The sequence below is a fragment of the Hippopotamus amphibius genome, chromosome 6, assembly GCF_030028045.1.
Source record: "Hippopotamus amphibius kiboko isolate mHipAmp2 chromosome 6, mHipAmp2.hap2, whole genome shotgun sequence".
In the NCBI taxonomy this organism is placed as follows: domain Eukaryota; kingdom Metazoa; phylum Chordata; class Mammalia; order Artiodactyla; family Hippopotamidae; genus Hippopotamus; species Hippopotamus amphibius.
In genome coordinates, this window is record NC_080191.1 from 171,267,821 (window position 1) to 171,290,998 (window position 23,178).

Sequence of the window (23,178 nt, forward strand, 5' to 3'; positions counted from 1 at the left end):
CTTCATCTATGTAGCGTGTGTCAGAATTCCTGCCTTTTTAGGGCTGAATCACACTCCCTTGTATATGCCACATTTTGTTTATCCGGTTATCTGTCAGTGGACATGTGGGTGGCTTACACCTTTTGGCTGTTGTGAAAAATGCTGCTGTGAGCATTGGTGTGCACAGTATCTGTTGGAGTCCCTGCTCTCATCCTTTCGTGTACGTACCCAGAAATGGAATTGCTGGGTCACATGGTAATTCTGTGTTTCACTTTTTGGGGAATGTCCATGTTGTTTTCCATAGCAGCTGCACCATTTTACTTTCCATCCACACCAGCAGTGCACAGGGTTCCAATTTCTCTACATCTTCCCGACACTTGTTACTTTTCTGTTTTTTGTGGGTTTTGTGTGTGTGTGTGTGTGTGTTTAATAAATAGCTGTCCTAATGGGTAAGTGCTATCTCATTGTGGTTCTTAAACTATTTAAAAGCGATAAAGCTTGACTTTGAACCCAAATAGTTCTGACTCCCAGGTCTATGTTATTTGCATTATAACATGATGCTGCTTATTCACATGTCATTTGGAGACCTCTGCTTTTGGTTGTGGTGGAATAACTGGAGCTGAATTTGCCTTTTACCTTAAACAACTAGAAAATGGGACATAGTGTATGAAAGAATGGTTTTCAGACATGTAACAAATAAGCAAAGCACTGTGATGAATATGTGATTGTTTAAAAGAGAAGGTATGTGATTGTTTAAAAGAAAAGGTAGTTTGGGCCATGTTTAGTTTGAAATAACAGTAGGGCTTTTGAATAGGAGTGATATGCAGGAAGGTGGAGGTCAGATGAGAGGTCAAAGCTGGATATGAAAACATAGAAGGCAGTTATTCCAGTTGAAGTGAAAAGGGTAGTTCTCTAAGGTTCCAACCTTTTATTTTTGTAAAAGAGGTCAGAGGCAAGGGAGCCTTTCCATTTTGCATTTTCCCACCTCAGTTTTTATGTAATTTTTGGAGACCTATACATTTTTTTTTTTTAAATATGTATATATATTTGTTTTTTGGCTGTGTTGGGTCTTTGTTGCAGCACACGGGCTTTCCCTAGTTGTGGCAAGCGGGGTGGGGTGAGGGGGCTGCTCTTCATTGTGGTGCGCGGGCTCCTCATTGCGGTGGCTTCTCTTGTTGCAGAGCACAGGCCCCAGGCTCACGGGCTTCAGTAGTTGTGGCACACAGGCTCAGTAGCTGTGGTGCACGGGCTTAGTTGCTCTACAGCATGTGGGATCCTCCCGGAGCAGGGCTCGAACCCGTGTCCCCTGCATTGGCAGGCGGATTTTTAACCACTACGCCACCAGGGAAGTCCGAGACCTATACATTTAAATGACATATAAAATATATTTTTAAATTCATGTCACTTTGCTTTTAGCACTGTTCTTTGTTCTCTCTCTCTTTTTTATAAATTTAATTAATTATTTATTTATTTATTGGCTGTGATGGGTCTTCATTGCTGCACACGGGCTTCCTCTAGTTCTGGCAAGTGGGGGCTACTCTTCATCATGGTGTGCAGGCTCCTCATTGCGGTGGCTTCTCTTGTTGCGGAGCACGGGCTCTAGGTGCGAGGGCTTCAGTAGTTGTGGCACATGAGCTCAATAGTTGTGGCTCACAGGCTTTAGAGCGCAGGCTCAGTAGTTGTGGTGCACGGGCTTCGTTGCTCTGTGGCATGTGAGATCTTCCTGAGCAGGGCTCGAACCTGTGTCCCCTGAATTTGGCAGGCGAATTCTTAACCACGGTGCCACCTAGGAAGACCTGTTCTCTTTTTAAAAAGGGAAATAGGTTAACTTTTCTCCTCTTGACTTTCAACAGCTTTCATTCATATTATATTATTGAATATTATTGAGAGTGTCTCAGATGTGGGACAGAGTAGTTAGAAAACTCCAAAATGCACCCAAGCATATAAGATTTATTATATGTTAAAGATGGCAGTTCAGGTCAGAGGCAGCTTGAGATGATGGGAGAAAGGGGCAGGTGTTTGTATCATAGCATGAGGGAACCCTCCAAAAAGATCCATTGGCCACTGGTTGCCTGGGAGTTAGCTGAGAGCCAAGCAAAGTTCTAGCATAGGGAGGGGCACTGCCTCTGCCCATGCAATCCCTCTAGCTGTCTAAGAGGCTAGTTTTAGCAGCAGCAGAAAGTGTGGAGATGAAGACAACCCATCCCTGTTTGCCGCTGAGAACACAGAACCTTTTACCAAGTTGTCCCATCATAGAGGTCTCAGCTTGTCAACTTGATTGCTGCAGGACCACTTTAGAAAAGACTTCCATTTTCTGCCACCCTGGCTGGAGGCTTGTGACACAGCAGCGATATACTGGGTTCTCGGCATGGAATGTACAGATTGAATGATAAAAGAGGAACAGAGAGGTTAAGACCATGTTAGGGGACCTTAGACTCAGAGCTCAGTTCTTTTGGCAGGCCTCGCCACTTTCTCCCTGTGCTGCAGATAAAGCTTAAGTAACAAAAACACCGCACCTGTGCCAGGTATTCAAGGCAGTTTCCCTGAAATCCATTTCTTTTTGACTAAGAGCAGCTTAGAGCAGCTTGGAGAAGTCCAGCAGGGCATGCTCTGTAAAGAACCACTTGCTTTGGAATGTAGTGCCCTAGAAAGGAGCAAGACTCTTCAACTCTAATTCCTGAAGGTGAGATCATGTCCCACTGGGCTTAGACGTTCTATACATGCTCAACACTGAAGCCTAGAATGGTCAGAGCAAAGCATATGGGTGCCTTTCCATCCAGAATCTTCACTGAAGTTGATTTTTACCATCATAAGACATACTTCCAAATCAGAATTTTTTTTAGATTAAAGTTCCATTTGATGATACTTCACCTTAAGTTGTAGGCTATTCAGAAAATTAGTCATGTTCTCAAAGTGGTAGTCTTTGTTATTTTGAAATTGAAAAAAAAACCAGTTATTTTTCCTTTAACAACTTAGGTGACTTTTCTGCATGTAAAGATAGATGCTGAATCTTAAGCCTTTGTTTCTACATTTCTTCAGCTTCTTGGTTAGGCCAATTTGTTAAAAATACTGTAATCAAGAGTCTCATACCCTTCTGAGCAAATAGCTTTACTGCGTTTCCTCACCATGTGGATTGTCTCTCTGTCCCCAATCTATACATCTTGTAAAATAGCTGCAGAGATGGGGAGAAGGAAGAACATTTGAATTAACTCACGTATGATGAGAGGCAGCCCAGAGTGGGTCCATAGCATCATCTTGGTGGTAGAAAGATAATCAGTTATTACCAGTCCCTCCTTCTGTATATCTAGGCGAGTACTTCCCATGTCATGTTTGCGGTAATGCTTTTGGGATAAGAAATACGTGTTTGGGGACTTCCCTGGTGGCTCAGTGGTTATGAATCCACCTGCCAGTGCAGGGGACACAGGTTCGAGCCCTGGTCCAGGAAGATCCCACATGTGGCGGATCAGCTAAGCCTGTGTGCCACAACTACTGAGCCTGAGCTCTGGAGCACACGAGCCACAACTACTGAGCCCATGTGCTGCAACTACTGAAGCCCTTGCGCCTAGAGCCTGTGCTTTGCAACAAGACAAGCCCCGGCAATAAGAAGCTCGCACACTACAATGAAGAGTAGCCCTGCTCTCTGCAAGTACAGAAAGCCTTCATGCAGCAACGAAACGCAGACAATAAATAAAAAATAAAATTATTTAAAAAAAAAAAGAAATAACACGTTCACAGCAAACTTGAGATTTCCAACCATATTATCCTCTAAATTATCTTCGAATTGACTGCTTATAAGAGAAGAGAGCAGTCTTTTCTCCTTTGACTGTTTAAAATGAATTGTGCTTACTGCTTAGGGCAGTAGGAAGAGATTTCTTTCTTTCCTTGTTTCCTTCTTTCGTTCCTTATTTCTGATTTGTCTGTTTGTTCACTTGTTCCTTGTTCATTTGTTGAAGTGTACAACTCAGTGGTTTTTAGTACATTCAAGAGACTGCTTTCTTGCTAAGAGACCCCTTCCATTTACTTGAAGAGTATTTTGTAGTAGATTCATGACTTAGTCTGTTCGGGCTGCTGTAACAAAATGTCACGGGCTGGGTAGCTTATAAACAGCAGAAATTTATTTCTCACGGTTCTAGAGGTTGGAAGTCCATGGTGCCAGCATGGTCAGGAAAGGGTCCTCTTTTTGGATCGCAGACTTCTCATTGTACTCTCATATGGCTGTAAAGGGGCAAGGGAGCTCTCTTGGGTCTCTCTCTTTTTCTTTTCTTTGGCCACACCACACAGCTTGTAGGATCTTAGTTCCCTGACCAGGGACTGAACCCAGGCCCATGGCAGTGAAAGCGCAGAGCCCTAACTGCTGGACTGCCAGGGAAGTCCCTCGAGACTCCTTTATAAAGGCATTAATCCCATTCAGGAGGGTGTTACATCTTTATGACCTGATCACTTCCCAAAGGCTCCCATCTTTTATCATCATTACCTTAGGGGTTAGGATTTCCACATGTGAATTTTGGTGGGGACACATTCAGACCATAGCAGATTACTAAGGACAGATCATACATTTTAGAAATTTAAGATGATTTACTTGGTTATTTTGTGTTAATGAGAATAATCCCTTCAAGTCTTAGGGAAAATAATGTTAAAGAGTCCTTTTAAAAATGGGCAGAAATGTGAGGGGCAGTTGACTAAGTAGAACTACATACAGTCAATAAACGCATGAAAAAATGTTTAACTCCTCTAGTAATTAAAGAAATGGAAGTTTAAAACTCTGAAAACTATTAAAATTAATTTATCAAGTATCATCAGAATATGTGAACATAATTTTAAAAATCACAAGCTTGCTAAAAGACAAATGAGAAAAACAATAGTCTTGCTTTCCCATCTTCCTTTTCAAGCAACCACTTTTGACTTGTTTTACTTGCTTCTTATTGTTCCTTTTTCTTCCCCTGAATAAAAGGCTGATTCCGTTCTCTCCCAGTTTGGTATAGTTGATGTGGTTGCTATGTTGCTTAAGACATTATCTTCTAGGAACTTGAACTGGATCAAATTGTCTACCTGGTTCTGTTACAGAACACACTAACATGTAGAATGCCAAATTGCTTTAAACCCAAACATTAATTTTTTGAAACAGAAACTTTTTAGGTTTTTTTTTCCCTAAGGAAAAGAAATATTGCACTACTTAAAGTGGAATCTGAATTAACATATTTTCTAAAGTAGTTAATCTAAAACCAAATCAGAACATCAAATTCTTTTCCAAAGTGTATCAGTATTTTATCATTTAGTTTCAAGTTCCTTATGTTTCTGCATCTCCAGTTGCAGCTTTTTCATTTTTAAACAGGATAAGTAATCTTTAGTTGTGACCTATTTAATGATATGTTCACAAAATCTTAATACTTTGGCATTATTTTTATTGTTATTTCACTGATTAAATCTTAAATCAGATTCATTTCTTACCTAGCATTTATTAACTTCAGAGCTCATGCTTTGATTTGTTTCCAGTGATTTTTAAATAAAAATTCTCACTACAACTTGTCTTTGGGCAACTTACCCTCCCTATTAATTCTGGAGAGAAATCTTCCTCTGAAAGGATACTGTATCTTTGTTTCCTTTTTGCATTGTCTAGTATGCCTGTTCCTATTAAATGCCTCTTTCACAGCTGAAGGTTTTATATCTTTTATTAAACTCATTCAACTTTTCAATAACATTTACTGCTAGGAAATTCATTCTGGTGTTTCTAAGTACTTCTTGAGATGCTTTTGAATTTTTTTTAATAGCAAAAACTGAAAAGTGTGTGATTAAAATTTGGTTTGCTTTAGTTTACTAGGGGAAATATTTTAAAATTATGACCTTTTTAAAAATCATTACAGGTTTTTTGTTTTAAACAATGAAGCTGGGCTGCTGGAGTACTTTGTGAATGAACAGTCTAGAAATCAAAAACCCAGAGGTACTTTGCAGCTTGCAGGAGCTGTCATATCACCCAGTGATGAGGACTCTCACACCTTCACTGTGAATGCTGCCAGTGGGGAGCAGTATAAACTCAGAGGTACGGCTGAGACATAAGAATTAATAGTGTGATTTTCTTCTCCTGCTTCCCTGCTTTCATTTAGGTTCTGGAAATAGAAACTGCTGTCATTGGTGATACAGACAATATTTTAAACCTTGGAATTGCTTTAAGGTTTTATGAAATCTGTTTTAATGAATGAGTTTTTTTAAGTGGCACAGCGAACAAGTCGGTTTAAAATTGGCCTCTAAGAAATTTGTGTAGAGGGAATCCTGATTTCTGAGAAATCTAAAACATAGACTTCTTTGAATTTTTTTTCTGTCTTCCAGGGATGTGTGTTTTCTTGAGTTGGTTGGTATGCTGTCTTTGTGGCTTTTAGTGACGAATGTACGTAACTGGGATTCATTAAAATGCTCATATTCATTAAAATAAAGCATCACTTCTGTTTAGGTAAATTTAATTTGTACAGAAGTTTCTGTTTTTTATTTAATTAGTACACATAAAGTATATCGATAATCCTAATTGAGCATGCTTCTAGAGATCCAGAAGAGCATGTTGAGTACACATCAAATGCTTAATAAAGGTTATTTCTTTAAAGAAGAGCATATTTTTATGAGAAAGTTAAGACATGCCAAGCCTCATATACCCACCTAGCTGCACGCACCGTATGCTCTTCATGAAACATCCACATCCAGCTACGGTGCAGCCTTACGAGGTGGATGCTTGTGTCTTTCCTGCCTCCCTCTGGTCAGGGACATTTGCTCTAGGGAGAGTAGGACGAATCCCTGATTTTCAGTTGTCTGTTCGTCACGCGATAGACAACTAACTGTATTCTAAAAGTAAACATAAAAGTGAATGACTTGTGAATACTTTCTCTCAGCTGCAGATGCTAAAGAGCGCCAGCACTGGGTCAGCAGACTGCAGATCTGTACACAGCACCACACTGAAGCTATCGGCAAGGTATGTGGCTATGATATTAATGCACAAAAAGGGAACAAGATTTTTTAACTTTATTTTTTTACATTTTAAAATTGGGATACTATTCACATACCATAAACTTTATCCTTTTAATGTACACAGTTTCATGGTTTTTACTGTATTTACAAGATTGTACAACTGCTGCGGTCGGCTAATTCCTGAACATTTTCATCACCTTCCAAAACCCCGCGTCCATTCGCAGTCCCTCCCCGCCCTCTCTTCCCCGTTCCCTGGCAAACATCAGTCTGGTTTCTGTCCCAGTGGGTTTGTTTCTCCTGGACATTTCACGTAGATGGAATCTACAATGTGTGCATTTTCTCGTCTGGCTTCTTACAATAAGCATGATGTTTTCAAGTTCATGTCACTGCACGTATCATACTTTATTCCCTTTTAAGGCCAAATAAAACTCTGTGGTGTGGATGTACCACATTTTGTTTATGTGTTGCTCAGTTGATGGACATTTGGATTGTTTACTTTTTTTTTTTTTTTGGCCATGCCACATAACGTGTGGGATCTTAGCCCTGCAACCAGGGACTGAACCCGGACCCATGGTAGTGAACGCGCCAGGTCCTACCTACTGGACTGCCAGGGAGGTCCCCGGGTTGTTTACGTTTTGTGGCTGTTATGAATAACACTTCTGTGGACGTTTGTGTTCAGGTTTTTGTGTGAACACATGATTTCCGTTCTCTGGGTTATTCCTAGGAGTGGAATTGCTGGGTTATATGGTAGTACTCTGTGTAACTGTTTGAGGAACTGCCACTATTTTTCAAAGCAGTCAGACTATTTCATGTTCTCACCAGCAAAACATGAGGGTTCCAGTTCCTTCACATTCTTACTAAGACTTGTTACAGCCCTTTTCTGCAATTATTATGGCCATCCTAATGGGTGTGGAGTAGAATTTCATTGTGGTTTTGACGTCATTTCTCTAATGGCTAATAATGTTGAGCATTTTTTAATGTGCTTATACACCACTTGTGTGTTTCCTTTGGGATGTTTTATTCTTTAAGATGAAAAGGAGGGTCTCCATACTTGAAATCTGAGGTTAGAAGTGTGTAAAAAAATAGTATACAGGAAGCATAGTTGAAGGATTCCATAACCACTTTTTTTTTTTCTCCCTAGTGTTTTTTTCCCCATAGCTAAATGTTATGAAGTTGTGATTTAGGCCTATAGTATTCAAGAAATCCAACATAAAAGCTTTATTCATGCTGCAAGATTCTAATCATTGGCAGTGACCAGAAAGTGCTAGTTTGTTTCAAAGATATTTGAATGTTACATTAGAAAATTTATTATATTGAGTATTGTTGAGTATATTTTTTGCTTCAGTCATGCTGTTTAAAGATCTGAAATTAGAAATTTCTTGTTATTCTAATATATTCTAACGTGGGGGAAAAAAAAAAGTTTTTGACAGCACACACCTGGAATTAATTTTCTAACTAAATTACCAGTTTGCTATGGGATGAGTGAAATACTTTGAAGGTCTTAAATTTTATCATCTTCAGAACTATTCTTGTAGTCAATTTTGAGGTTAAAAAGGAGTGACTTTCTTTGTTTATCTAATAGAATAATCCTCCTCTGAAATCACGGAGCTTCTCACTTGCATCTAGTGGTAATTCTCCTATATCCCAGAGGAGACCAAGTCAAAATGCCATTTCCTTTTTTAATGTTGGACATTCCAAACTACAATCAGTGAGCAAAAGAGCTAATTTACCTCCAGACCATCTTGTGGAAGTCAGAGAAGTAAGTATAAATTGAAATCAAGTTAAAATGCATAAAATAATCTTACCTGCTTGGTTTTGTCACAAAAAATTTTAAAATCCTGTTTCTGTCTTCTGTGGCCCTCCATGTTTAAGTCATAAAGATTCCCTGATTCTTTAGGTGTACCCAAGTCTGTCAACTAGGTTCTAAGTACACTGTCATCTTTCAAAAGCCTGTATCTTTCATTTCTCCGGTAGAAGTGCAGTCTCCTTTAATGTAAAGTTGATGATTGAAAGGGTTATTAAGCCTAGTGGAAAGACTATATGGTCAAACAAGTGACTATTTTTTTTAACTGGTACATGTAAATAGAGAATTTCAAACACACAAAAATAGAATAATTAAACCATGGTGTTGTGTTATCTCACCATTTTCTTCATTCTCTTTCAAACTGAGTACCAAATAAGTCTACTTAATAAAGGATGCAGTTGTTAGGTTCTTAATAATCCAAGTGTTGTTTACTGAGTTAATTTTGGTGGAGCTTATAAATATCTATGTAGTGGATTGTGAAAATAGTATTATAAATCACACCCAAATGATTTTAGGCAGGAAGCTGGGGAGAATGTTCCCTCTGTCAAGTTATTTGGGTTGCATTTATAGATGAAGAAATTGAGATTTAAAGAGATGAGGTAACATCCTTGAGATAAACAAACACTAGCTTTTGACTCACTTTTTGGTCCTGTTATAAATGTGACAATTATAAATACCTTTTTTCATAAAATAATACATTTTTAGTATTTATGTTGATATTCAGTCTGTTGATAAATATTGGTTTGTGTCTTTAAGGAAATCAAGGTACTGATATATTAATCTACAGTGAAAGAAAAGGAAATATTAAAAGTGGTTAAGATAACAAGAGATAAACAAAAACATCTTGGGGCAGACTTGTATCATACTGTATTCCTTAAGCCTTTAAAATGAGGCTGCCATGAAATTTTTGGAACTCTTTGCACATGGCTAGTGATGGGCACTTAAGGGTTCTTCAGAGATGCTGATAATGTTCTGTTTCTTGTTCTGGGTGTTGGTTACATGGGTGTGTTTGGTTTATGAACATTCATCAAGCCTTTACACTTGTGAGAAGGGTACTTTTCCATCTGTAATACTATGTCAATATATGTATTTCAGTAAAAAGTTAAAAACAAGCAAAAAGCATGTAGTTGAGGTTGTCATGAATTATGGTGCATATTTTCAGGGAAAAGGAACCTTTTTGTATTTGAGATTTTAGCTGTCTGTGGAGACCTCTGCTTGGCTGTGGTTGGGTCTTTATGACCTGTTACACTGAAACCATTGCCATATCTCAGCTTCTCTTCTACTGTGATGACTTTAATCACCCATTCTTCTCTTTCTTGCTCTAATGGTTCTTTCGTTATTCTCACCCCCAGGGGTAATTTCTTATAGTACCCACACTATAATGTTCTGTGTCTTTAAATATACCTTTCATATCATTGTGATAGCATATTAATATTTAGCATGTAACTGACACTTGTGTGTAGGGAGCGTACGTTCTCAGAGTTTCACAACTACCTCTTTAGGAAGGACAGGTATCTACGTACAGAAGTGACTAATTTAATGGCAGCTTTCTTGAATTATGGCGCCAGTAATTATCCTAGGATTTGTGTGTTGACCGGTGTTTGGCAATCTCTGTGCCAATGCGACATACAACAACAGCAGCAAAAAGTTTTAGTTGAGTGTCTGTGTCTTCACTAGGTTGATGTTTTTGCTGTTAAGAACTCAACAGGTCAAACCATAAGATTGTAGCTTTATTAGGAACATTTCTGTATTCCAACAGAATAATTCTATTTGTGAGGAAATAGTCCGTTTGGAGAGTTTATACCATTTTCTGTCCTCCAGACAAGTATTAAATACCTCTGGAACTACTTTTTCCTTTAAAAATTAGCTAATTGCCAGTTATTTAAAATCCTCGTAATCTGGTCTCTAGATGCATAGTTTCCTAGCCTTGCTTATGGTGCTGTGCATTAAAGAATCTTGTTTCAGTTTTGTGGCTTGGATGTATTTCATTGTGGGAGCTGTAAATGCTTTATGAAAGCAAGGGCCCTTGGAAAGTTTCTGAGCCTTTGCTAAGTAGTTTTGATCCAAGACAGTGACTGAAAAGATCTGTGTTAAGGTGAAACCAAAGCCAGCAGTTTTCACAAGTTGAGAACACTTTTTAAAAGCTTCTTATTTCGGACTAATTTTAAATTTACAGAAAAGCTGCAAAAGTATTGTGGGATTTCTGTGTATCCCTCACCCCAGGTTTCGTAATGTTGCCATCTTTTTTTTTTTTTTTTGGCACATGGGCTTAGTTGCTCCGCGGCATGTGGGATCTTCCTGGAGCAGGGATCGAACCCGTGTCCCCTGCATTGGCAGGCAGATTCTTAATCACTGCACCACCTAGGAAGTCCCTGTTTGCTTTAGCTTTTAAATTTATTTATTTATTTATTTATTTATTTATTTATCGACTGCATTGGGTCTTTGTTGCTGTGGGTGGGCTTTCTCTAGTTGTGGTGAGCGTGGGCTACTCTTAGTTTCATTGTGCAGCCTTCTCAGTGCAGTGGCTTCTCTTGTGGAGCATGGGCTCTAGGCGCACAGGCTTCAGTAGTTGTGGCACAGGGCTCATGAGTTGTGGCTCATGGGCTCTAGACTGCAGGCTCAGTAGTTGTGGATCTTCCCGGCCCAGGGGTCTAACCCGTGTCCCCTGCATTGGCAGACGGATTCTTAACCACTGTGCCACCAGGGAAGTCCCCAGGTATGCTTGAGTAGCAACTGTTTCCATCAGCAATACTAGCACTTATTGTGACTAGTTTAAGAAATCTGACAAGTACAAAGTTAGTATTTGCTCATAACATTGCTGGAAGCAGAGAGGAAGAGCAGTTATATTAAGGACTGCTAGACCAGTGAGAGATACAAAAGAGACGTAATAGAAGCTTCCCATTTCTAATTACTTGCCAGGAAGTTCTTGTGAAGTGAAAAAACAGGGTCAGCATGTAACGTGGTCCTCAGCCTGGAACAGGTTTGGACACGGTGCAGTGGGGCTATAGGCATAAACAGAACAGCCGCTGGAATTTTGGAGCTCGTGCCTCAACTAGTTATACAATTTTGGCTACAATTTCTTATCTGCTTTCTGCTCTGTTTAATTAACCATAGAATTTGTTTTCATTAGACCAGAGGTAAGCCTGATGGATCTGTTTGGCCCCCTTTCCTTGGTCTCCATCCCAGTTCTTCATTAACCTTCTAAGCATGTATCCATGTATAAAAGAGCCTGACACACAGTTTGCATCTTGTAATTTTAATGTAACCACCTCCTGGATCAAAAAATTAAATATTACCAGCACCCTAGAAGACCCTCCATCCCCTCTCCATCACACCCTCCTCACTGTCCTGACTTCTAATACCATAGATTTATTTTGCCTGCTTTTGAAATTTCTAAAACTGGAATCAAATAGTATGTGCTTCTTTGAGTATGACTTCTTTTTAGTTAGCATATATGGAGAGTTACTTATGTGTTGAATGTAGCAGTTCCTTTCTTTTCACTGCTGCATAGTACTTACTATATGGATACACTTGAATGTTTTTTATTCGTTCCAGTGTTGATAGACATTTGAGTTGATGAACATATATACAAACACATTTCTTGGTTATGTAGCGAAGAATGTAATTGTTGGGTCATGGGTTATATTTATTTAGCTCTCTATATTTAACTCTGGTAGATATTACTGAACTGTTTTCCAAAGTGTTTCTACTTGTTCATAATTTTGGATTATTGGGAGTTTGTCCTGGCATTTATATACAAAAACATTTATACACACACAAACGGTCCCCAACTTAAAATAGTTCCATGTACGATTTTTTTTTTTTAATTTATTTATTGGCTGTGTTGGGTCTTCGTTGCTGCACACAGGCTTTCTCTGGTTGCTGCGAGTGAGGGCTACTCTTCATTGTGGTGCGTGGGTTCCTCATTGTAGTGGCTTCTCTTGTTGTGGAGCATGGCCTCTAGGCGCGTGGGCTTCAATAGTTGCAGCACACGGGCTCAACAGTTGTGGCTCACGGGCTCTAGAGCACAGGCTCAATAGTTGTGGCGCACGGGCCCAGTTGCTCTGTGGCATGTGGAACCTTCCCAGAGCAGGGCTCGAACTCGTGTCCCCTGCATTGGCAGGCGGATTCTTAACCACTGCGCCACCAGGGAAGCCCCATGTACGATTTTTTGACTTTACAGTGGTGCGAAAGTGATACACATTCAGTAGAAACCGGTCTTTGAATTTTGAATTTTGATCTTGCGCTAGTGATGTGCAGTACGATACTCTCTCCTGACACTAGACAGCAAGCCACAGCTCTCAGTCAGCCTCCTGGTCATAGGTAACCAACACACTCGTAAGCATCCTGTACCCAGACAAGCATTCTGTTTTTCACTTTCAGCATGGTAGTCAATAAATTAAATGAGATTAAATAAAACTTTATTATAAAACAGGCTTTATGTTAGATGATTTTGCCCAACTGTAGGCTAAGGTAAAAGTTCTGAGCACACTTAAAGTAGGCTAGGCTAGGCTAAGCTATGGTGTTCTGTAAGCTAAGTATATTAAATGTATTTTGACTTAAGATATTTTCAACTTAGGATATTTTCAGTTTAACAATGGGTTTATCAGGGCCTAATGCCATTGTAAGTGCAGGAAGATCTGTATAGATACTTTGTACCCACACTTTTCATTTAACAAGTCTTTTTTTCTGGTAAGGGTGTCTGTTTGATCCAGTACTGCACATATGTTTTCAGAGGCTATTTCATGTATGACACACTTGATTTGCTTGGTAGGATCATTTTGCATCTCTCTTTCACTAGTCCTCAAATGAACTGTATTAAAAACTGTCTGGAACAGAGCCTCTAAAATCTAGAAGAGTCTCTCCACTGTAGAGTTTCTGTGTGAATTAAAATAATTTCCGAAAGGTGGAACCTTCTGCTCACAACTGAAAGTCATGAAGCATAATAAACTCAGGGTTTTTCTTGTTTGTTTGTTGTTTCTTTCTTTCTTTTTTTGGCTGCAGCATGAGGTGGCATTCAGGGTCTTAGTTCCCTGACCAGGGATCAGACCCACGCCCCCTGCTGTGGAAGCACGGAATTGTTAACCACTGGAGCTCCAGGGAAGCCCCTGCATTCAGTTTTCATTTTAAAAATTGGGTTGCTCAGCATTGTGTTATTTCATTGACTCCGTTGGAAACTATAGATAGGCCTCCTAATGAAAGAGTGTAGTGAACTCTTTCAGTGGGAAAAGCTACATGCAGTATTTGCTCTAAAATCAGCCTAATGGGAACCAAAAGTTAGAATGGGAAAGCAGAAGCATGTAAGCCATCATGATCTTACTGTAGGCTCAAGTTGAGCCTGTCCAGAGGTGCTATAAAAAAAGTGGTTGAGACCCCAGACTGGGAATTATTTTTACTTAGGAGTAGAATAGCAAATGCTGCTTTTTAAAGATGACCTGGAATGTTCTTTCTGATGACTTATATAAATTTATACTGTTAAAGAAATTTATGTAAAGGTGACAAGTCTTTTGATCTTTGTTTCTGCCAAAGAAAAAGTGCAGCTGCCGAAGGTTACCATCTTCTGAGAAGCACTATTAAATGGTTATTGAGGATAGCCAAACAAATTGATAATAGATTTCTAGGCCTAATATGTCCTAAAAATAGCAACGGTATATTTACATATTATACAGAATATTGTAATTAAAATGGCAACTCTATGTATACATGTTATACAGAAATTATGAGTGGGACACACAGAATTCTTGTTTTCCTTAGATGATGTCTCATGCTGAAGGACAACAAAGAGACTTAATTAGAGGAATTGAATGCCTTCCTGCTTCTGGCCATCTTAGTTCCCTGGACCAGGATCTCTTAATGCTCAAGGCTACTTCCATGGCAACTATGAACTGCTTAAACGACTGCTTTCACATTCTCCAGTTGCAGCATGCGTCACATCAGAAGGGTTCATTGCCTTCAGGTAAGTTATTGCTTAAAGGTAGGACTTAACGTTGCAAGTCGAAACATGGGAAGGGACGAACTGCATTCTTTGTAATTCTACTCCAGGAAATCTCAAAATGAAACGAATAGAAAAGCAGCAAGTCTCTTGGTTTTCAATTATCACAGTAATGTTATACAGAGTCTTTTTTACTGTGTCCTTTTTAAGTCTAAAACCGTTTTAGGTCTCATATAATTAAATATCCCTCTAGAGACCTCAGACTCAACATGTCAGAAACTGAGCTCAAAGCTCACGTCTTCTATATTTCTGTTAAAGTTGGTACCAACACTCTCTAGATGAGCGAAGCAGAAACACTGGGATGATTCCCTGAGTTTTGCTTTGTCCACTGTTCATTATTCCATATTCAGGTATATATGTTAACATCTAGGGCTTCCCTGGTGGCACAGTGGTTAAGAATCCACCTGCCAATGCAGGGGACACGGGTTCGATCCCTGGGCCAGGAAGATCCCACATGCCATAGAGCAACTAACCCCCTGCTTAACAACGACTGAGCCTGCGCTCTAAAGCCGTTGAGTCACAACTGCTGAGCCCAAGTGCTGCAACTACTGAAGCCTGCGCGCCTCCTGGAGCCCGTGCTCCGCAGCAAGAGGAGTCGCCGCAATGAGAAGCCTGTGCACCGAAATGAAGAGCAGCCCCCACTCACCACTAGAGAAAAGGCCACGTGCAGCAATGAAGACTCAAACGCAGTCAGAAGTAACAAATAAATAGTCTTATCAGTCACCTTTCAGTTTACAAAATAAGATGTTCATCTAGTATTTGAGAGCACCTGTTTGTTGAAGTTAATTTACTGAGGAAAAGAATGTTATAGCATGGAATAACAAAATGAGTTTTTCTATTAAATGAGACGAGTAAACTCATCATTTAAAAAATTAAAATACAGTTGACTTGTAACATGGTCTGAGTTTAAAGTGTTGATTTCATACATTTATGTATTTATGTGCCACCAAAGTGTTAGCTAACACCTCAGTCACAGCACATAATTATCTTCTTATCCAGTGAACTCTCCTTGCTTGTGAAAGAAAGATATTTTTGAAAGATATTGAGACTTTGTGCAGGAAGAAGTTTGCCAAGTCAGATCTTGAAATGAATAGGGTATGAATCCCATCCTCCTGTGTGCCTGAATTCAGTATTTCAAGCTAACGGTGACAGGCTAATGGCAATTAGAGACATAGGTCAGGGCAGTATTACAGCTGCCAGTAAGTTCTGTACGTTCCACTTAAGGAACTCACAGTCCACTTGAGGAAGAAACATGTAAATAGTTAACTATTAAATGTAACGTGCGTTTAAAATGGGCACAAAGTACTATGGGAGAACATATGAATGGACTAATACTTCTGATAGAAAAGTCTGGAAAAGGCACAGAGAGGCTAAGAAAACCGATAAGCTTAGGTATGCGAAGTAGGGGAGAGGGCGTTCCAAAGAGACAGAAAAGCCTAAATTGTGAGCTGTGAACGTGGGCTGTTGCCTTAGAGGAGTTCTAAGTAGTCCAGTGTACATTTTCTCCAGTTATAAAGCAACACACACTCATTATAAAAAATTTAGAGGGCTTCCCTGGTAGCACAGTTGTTAAGAATCTACCTGCCAAAGCAGGGACATGGGTTCAAGCCCTGGTCCGGGAAGATCCCACATGCTGCGGAGCAACTAAGCCCGTGTGCCACAACTACTGAGCCTGCGCTCTAGAGCCCATGAACCACAACTACTGAAGCCCACGTGCCACAACTGCTGAAGCCTGTAGGCCTAGAGCATGTGCTCTGCAACAAGAGAAGCCACCGAAATGAGAAGCCCGCGCACCGCAGTGAAGTGTAGCCCCCGCTCTCTGCAACTAGAGAAAGCCTGTGTGCGGCAGTGGAGACCCAATGCAGACAATAAGTAAATAAGTAAATAAATAAATAAATAAATTTTAAAATAAATAAGTAAATAAAATACTCGATTAAATGCCATGTAATTTTTTAAATTAGAATTTCATTTGTGTGGTTTAAATTAATGGTCTTATCTTTAAATGATTGCTTCATGATTAATGAAACATGCACAATATAAATTTGTATTTTTTATTAATTAATTAATTTTATTTATTTATTTTTATTGGCTGTGTTGGGTCTTCGTTGCTGCACACAGGCTTTCTTTAGTTGTGGAGAGCAGGGGCTACTTTTTGTTGCAGTGTGCAGGCTTTTCATCACGGTGGCTTCTTTCATTTCAGAGCATGGGCTGCAGGCACATGGGCTTCATTAGTTGTGGCACATGGGCTCAGTAGTTGTGGCTCACGGGCTCTAGAGCACAGGCTCAGTATTTGTGGCGCTCAGGCTTAGTTGCTACAAGGCATGTGGCATCTTCCCGGACCAGGGCTTGAACCTGTGTCCCCTGCATTGGCAGGCAGATTCTTAATCACTGTGCCACCAGGTAAGTCCCTAAATTTGTATTTTTCAATTAAAAACGTGAAATGGGCTTCCTAGATGGCTCAGTGGTTAAGAATCCACCTGCCAATGCAGGGGACATGGGTTTGATCCCTGCTCCAGGAGGATCCCACATGCCTCAGAGCAACTAAGCCCGTGCGCCGCAACTATTGAGCCTGTGCTTTAGAGCCCGTGAGCCACAACTGTTGAGCCCATGTGCCGCAACTACTTGAAGCCCACGCACCTAGAGCCTGTGTTCGGCAACAAGAGAAGCCACGGCAGTGAGGAGCCCATGCACCACAACGAAGAGTAGCCCCTGCTCACTGCAACTAGAGAAAGCCCGTGTGCAGCAACGAAGACACAACACAGCCAATAAATTAATTAATTTTTAAAAAATACGTGAAACACATTGTAAACTTTATATGTGTTTATTGTAAAAGGTATCCTCCCATATCACTATTTTTGGGAGCACAGATTTGTGGGTATATGAAGGAATTAATTAACTAATATCGGTATTTCTCACCATAAATTGCCATGTTTTCCAAATTGGGTCTGTAGAGATTTATTCTAAAGTCACTTGAGAATGGAAATGTAACTGTGAAAAAAAAACTGGATTATGTTCCCACTCAAATTTTCAGATGATCCAAGAAATGAAATCTAAATAAAAATTAGTGTTTAGTCCCATGAGGTCTTAATGTATGTTGTGCCGCGGGACAGCAGTAATTATTGATTTAGAAAGGTCCTGAGACCAAAGGATTGGCTTGATTAATTAAGAGTTTTGTTATGGTTTATCCACTAAGTGGTCTCTTAAAACAGATCTCAAATTTAGTGTTGATGTGCATTTTATTTTGAGAAGTAAGGAAATCTAGGTACTGATATTAAAAATAAACATTTCAAGGTAGGAACAAAGTGGCTTCGCTTCTCTGTAATTTTGAAGCAGGCCCCGTGAACTTATCTAGGGCTTTCCCCCAAAGTTGAGCCCCCGCCCTGTGCCAAGTGAATCTGAACTGTGTCAAGGCAAGATGCCCTGGTAGCCTGATAGGTACTTTGTAGTTTATTTCTGTACAGAAGCCTGGGGTTTTGTTACAGACAAAATAAATTCCGTACTGCTTTTCACTTCTTCTGCGGTGGACTGAGCACCCCTTGAGGTAGCTTCTGTGAAACCCAGATCAGCCTCTGAAATCAAACGGAACGTTTTCCATTATTGATTAGGCATAGAATCCACTTTGTTAAACTAGGTGAGGGTAAGAAGAGACATTTGAGCCATTAATTGAGAAGATGACAGGTCTCTGAATGTGACCACTGTCTTTCTCTAGGTCAGCTATTATTTATTCAGTAGAAGAGCCTTTCACTTTAAAAGTATATGGAGCTTTTTTATATGATTAGAAAAAAACATACTGGACATGTATTGCAGTTCTTAAATTAGATCAAGGGGGTTATCTTGATTGGTTAGAAAATTGCTACTGAGAATAAAGTTCAACCCCAAATTGAAGCAGATGTTACTGTATCACAGTCCCAGGCTCTAGGCTTCCCCTGTAACTGTGACTTCCGTTAGCCTGTCTGCATACTTCTTATTCCTAGAGGGACAGGGTTCATGCAGAAAGGCCAGAAAATCAGCTGTTAGGGTGGGAATACACTTTCTGACTCACAGATTTGCCTAAGAAGTGAGCTTAGTCCTGTTCAGGGCTGATTCCTTTAAATGGCACCTGATACCAGGTTGCAGGTTGCGCTGTTGTAGAATACCCAGTCGTGATGCCATGCTAATGAGACCCAAGTCCCTGTCTTGCACAGTCTCTTCACAGGTTGAACTGCTTTTAGTCTTGTAGGCGCAAAAGAAAATTGTTTAATAAAATACACATTTGCTGAACTTCCCAGATTATGAGCAAGTTTCAACAAAAGTTTTCTCTTACTTCATCAGGAACGACAATCGAGTGGTTAGAACCAAAGATACCTTTATCAAACCACTATAAAAATGGAGCTGACCAGCCCTTTGCAGCTGAGCAGAGTAAGCCAGTGGCAGTCCCAGAAGAGCAGTGTGTTGCAGAATCTGGACTATTAGCAAGGGTAAGGTAATATGAAAATACAGTTTTGGAGTAAAAATTAGGAATCACTGGAAAGCATCTTTTCATTGTCAGATGTGCAAATCAGCATAACGAGAGCATACTCTAGACGTTCTGCTTTAAACTGCATTGGCTTTGGAAGGAGTCTGTTGTGTAAAACTTGTACATATTGTGTTTTCCAGGTTAAATTATATGCTCTTTTTAGTTTTAGTTTATTTTTGCTTTCTATAAATATATTTAAAAATTGAAATCTGCGTGTTTTTCTTTTTCTGAAAAATAGCTTTTCTAATAGATTACTTGCATGATACTTATCTCTTACATTTCTTAATTTAACATTATTTACTAGATGTTTACTAATAAGTTTATAAGTTTAAAAGTTTACTGTTAAGATTTTGTTGATAGTAAGCGCTTTACCAAACCAATTTTTAAAAGTGTTAGTCTATTGAAAATAGCACGCAGTCTTAGGGTTTAATATTTTTACAAAGTAATATTGATTCCACATTTCTCAGAACCTAAACAGTGCTTTCTTCTATTCATAGTTCTACCACTGTAACAAATCATACGGATTTTTTTGCCTTTTGAGTTTACATCTGTTATTTTTATGATTATCGTAATTACATAGATAGTTTTGTTTTAAGCTCTTTTTACTTGATACTTCTCATAAGTATTTTTTTTGATATGTTATTCTGGCCTTTATAATAAAAGTTTTTAAAGGTTGAAGTAGGCTATTGAATGTCTAGGTTGCTATTTTTTGTTTTTGTAAATAGTGCTATATCATTTTGTCTACTGCTTTATTTTTTTTCTCCCCTTTATTTGGATTATTTCTTTAGGTTCTGTTCCCAACTAGAATTACTGAGTCAAGAGTAATGCACGGTTTGTGGTTATTTGTATATAATAGCAAATTACTGCTTAGAGGAAACATATGACATAGGGACTTCCAAAGCTGCAAAGGTCTTGACTCAGTGATGCAGGCACTGGCAGCAGGGTGGGTGGGAGAGAGGAAAGAAAAAACCTTTTTTTCCCTATAGCTTTCTGACTAATTCATTTGTGGAGTCAAGCAGTTAGTAAGTATTCATTGAGTTATCTACTATGTGACAATTCCAACCTTAAGAATTAGAGGAAACACAAAAATAGAAGACAGTTCTCTCAGTGAAGAGACTTAAAATCTATTTAGAGTCACAACATATATACACTGAAACAATGAGATGATAACAGGAAGCAGTATTTTTTTTTTTCATCTTAATTGGTATCATTTACACTGTTGGAATGTGGGCATTCAGGGAAAGAAGAGAGGTGTGTGAGTAGAATGGATGAGGAATGCTTTGGAGAGAAAGTGGAATTGAAATTGGGCTTTGAAAGGAGACAAGATTTGAAGAGAAGAATAGTAGTAAGGGCATCTCAAGATGGAGGCGTAACAAGCAGGGATACTAATTTCGGAGAAGGCTTGCCTGATGATTTTGAACCCAGGTCCTGCGATTACTGACATGTGGACCAATTGATTAACCATGCTTAGCTTCCTCATCTGTAAAGCAGGAGTAGTAATACCTTATAAGCTTGTTGTTAAGATAAAATAAATTTAGCAGAGCATCTGGTTTATGGAAAACAACCCCAGGGTTGCTGGATTTTACAAATCCAGAGGACTGTTCGTGTTGCATTCTATGTGGAATGGATATCCCTGGAGCACCGCTCTGTAGAGTACAGTGTAAGCTGTGCCCCAAGGGATGTAAAACTCACACAGAAGAGTTTAACATGGTAGACAGTGAGATCATGGGCATGGGAGGGATGCAGATTGTTTAAAAAGATGGGTGTGTGATATGACTCGGAATTAAAATGTGGCTAGAAGACGGCTGTGGGAGTAGAAGTGAAGACAAATGAATAGGTAATGTGCATTTCAAATGAAAAATCAGTTGAACTTGAGATTGACTGGATATAGGTTTGGATCAAAGATGACTCCAAGTGTTTGAACCTAATGTGGTGACATTTACAAAGCTAGCAAGATCAGGAAGAAAGAGCTTTTTGAGAGAAAAGGTTTAGAATGTTTTATGAATGTGTTGAATTTTATGTGAGAAGAGGGCATATGATTGTTCATGTATATATATGAAAAGGAACTGGAAATGATGAAACCAAAGCTTTGGAGAAAGATTAGGACTAGAGATATAATTTACAAGTGAAAAATTATAAACTATAGGTCATATACTCCAATATTTTCGTTCTTCTGAATGAGAATACAAAGTGTATTGGAGGTCAGGATAGAGGCATATGTTAGAGATGGGGCATAGAGGTGGAGAGGAGAGGATCGTTGAATTTCCAAATCTTTCGAAATGATGCGTAGACCAAGTGTAGACCTAGTGTAAGTAGAAAAAAAGTGCATAGATTTTTTTTTTTAATTACAAAAGACATTAGACTCCACGCACGCATACCAGAAAAGACCGAAATTTTTCGAACATTTCACATCTGCCTTCTTTGAAATATGAATGTCAGTGCACGCTAGAAACATATATTACAGTCGTGGAAACTTTGCTTTCAAGTGATAGAGGAGGTAGACCTCCGTGAGGCTGGAACGAAGCCCCCAGGTTCTTAGGGCCCAAGTCAGGAGTCAGGAAGACAGAAAGTGGGGTTAGCATGAGTTTTGTGGACTGTTGGGGCTCTCCTCTGCCATGCAGTCTCCAGATGGTAGGAATTCCTGGAAACGCAGCAGCTCTTGCCACTGCATTTGCTAACCATGCTGGGTTTGTAGGGATTTTACACGTTTGAGCATGTTTATTTGAATTTTGGTAATGCTTTTTTTTTAAGCTTTTCTTTAAGAAAGGCATGATGATCTCTAAGAAGAGGCATTTCAAAAAGAAAAGAGAGCTTCCACATTCTTCCATTCACATCACGTTTTAGAATCAGTATTTAATCGTGAATAGAATTCCTTTTTTCCCCCTATTTTAATAAGTGGTTTGACTATTTTTATAAAAACAACAAAAACTTTATTCTTTTAGTTTTACTACCAGATTATGTTTTATCTCTTTAATATCATTTTCATTAGAGGAAACCACGAAGTAAACTTTGTGTATAATAATGTTTAAGGCTATATTTGCATTATTAATCTGTGTCCTAGGTTCTGACCTCAAATGTAATAGTATCTTTCAGAAGGCTGGAGAACATTATTTAATCAGGATCTGTTAGTTTTTCCCCCGTCCACATTTCTAAAATGAAAAATTGTTATATTTGGTGTTCATATACAGAAGGAAGGATGATCAGTTTTCCCCGTTTTATGAGTAAACATTCACAAGTATACTTAAACTATTTTGTGTAACTGAGTTAGGGTAGATAACAGGAACTACTTCCTGACAGACTTGCCATTGAAAAGGGGAATTGAGAAACTTGCCTTTGGGATCTTTCCTCAAGATCATAAGAACAGAAATAATTCTGATATATATATATAAACAGTTGTTGTGTTGGTCTCTGAAGAAATGAACTAGACCATTAATTGATTTATCAGAATTTGAGCTAGTAAAGATTTTCTTGGTAGAAGGGAAGAGGAAAAAGGAGAAAAACAAAGGCAAAAGAATGACCAGAAACCCATTATTCTTTAACTCTGTCACCATGTTTTGTATTTTGTTTTTAATATTATGAGAACATTAAGTTCTTGATTTATGCCTCATTAGGATTAGTTTTCTTTGCCTAGCTATATAGAACAGACAGGCTTCTTGTTTGATAGGATTTGGTTATGGGAAGAGAAAATTAAAGGCAGAGACATTAACAGAATCATTTCCTTTTTAAAACCATCGTAACTGAAAAATGTAATATAATACCAGAGATATTATAATCCTGGAGGCTCTCTTGCACAGAGGTAATGAAGGCGGTACCACTGAAAGAGATGGGACACCATCTCCACATAAACATGGAAAGTGACATCTGATAAGATTATAGAATCTTGGGATTTGAAACTTTTATTTGTTTAAATAGAAATCATAAATTCGGTTTCTCTTAACCAGTTATTTGGAGCTAAGA

General features: G+C 39.0%; 1 protein-coding gene across 4 annotated transcripts in view; it reads left to right on the plus strand.

Annotated features, from left to right (window-relative positions):
- Positions 1–23,178, plus strand: part of OSBPL11 (oxysterol binding protein like 11) — a 93,442-nt gene that overhangs the window by 25,809 nt on the left and 44,455 nt on the right. For all 4 annotated transcript variants that reach the window (XM_057739056.1, XM_057739060.1, XM_057739057.1 and 1 more), the window contains exons 3-7: positions 5,841–6,016; positions 6,855–6,934; positions 8,513–8,689; positions 14,489–14,690; positions 19,038–19,183. In XM_057739056.1, the coding sequence (XP_057595039.1) occupies positions 5,841–6,016; positions 6,855–6,934; positions 8,513–8,689; positions 14,489–14,690; positions 19,038–19,183 (781 nt within the window). The remainder of the gene's footprint in view (positions 1–5,840; positions 6,017–6,854; positions 6,935–8,512; positions 8,690–14,488; positions 14,691–19,037; positions 19,184–23,178) is intronic.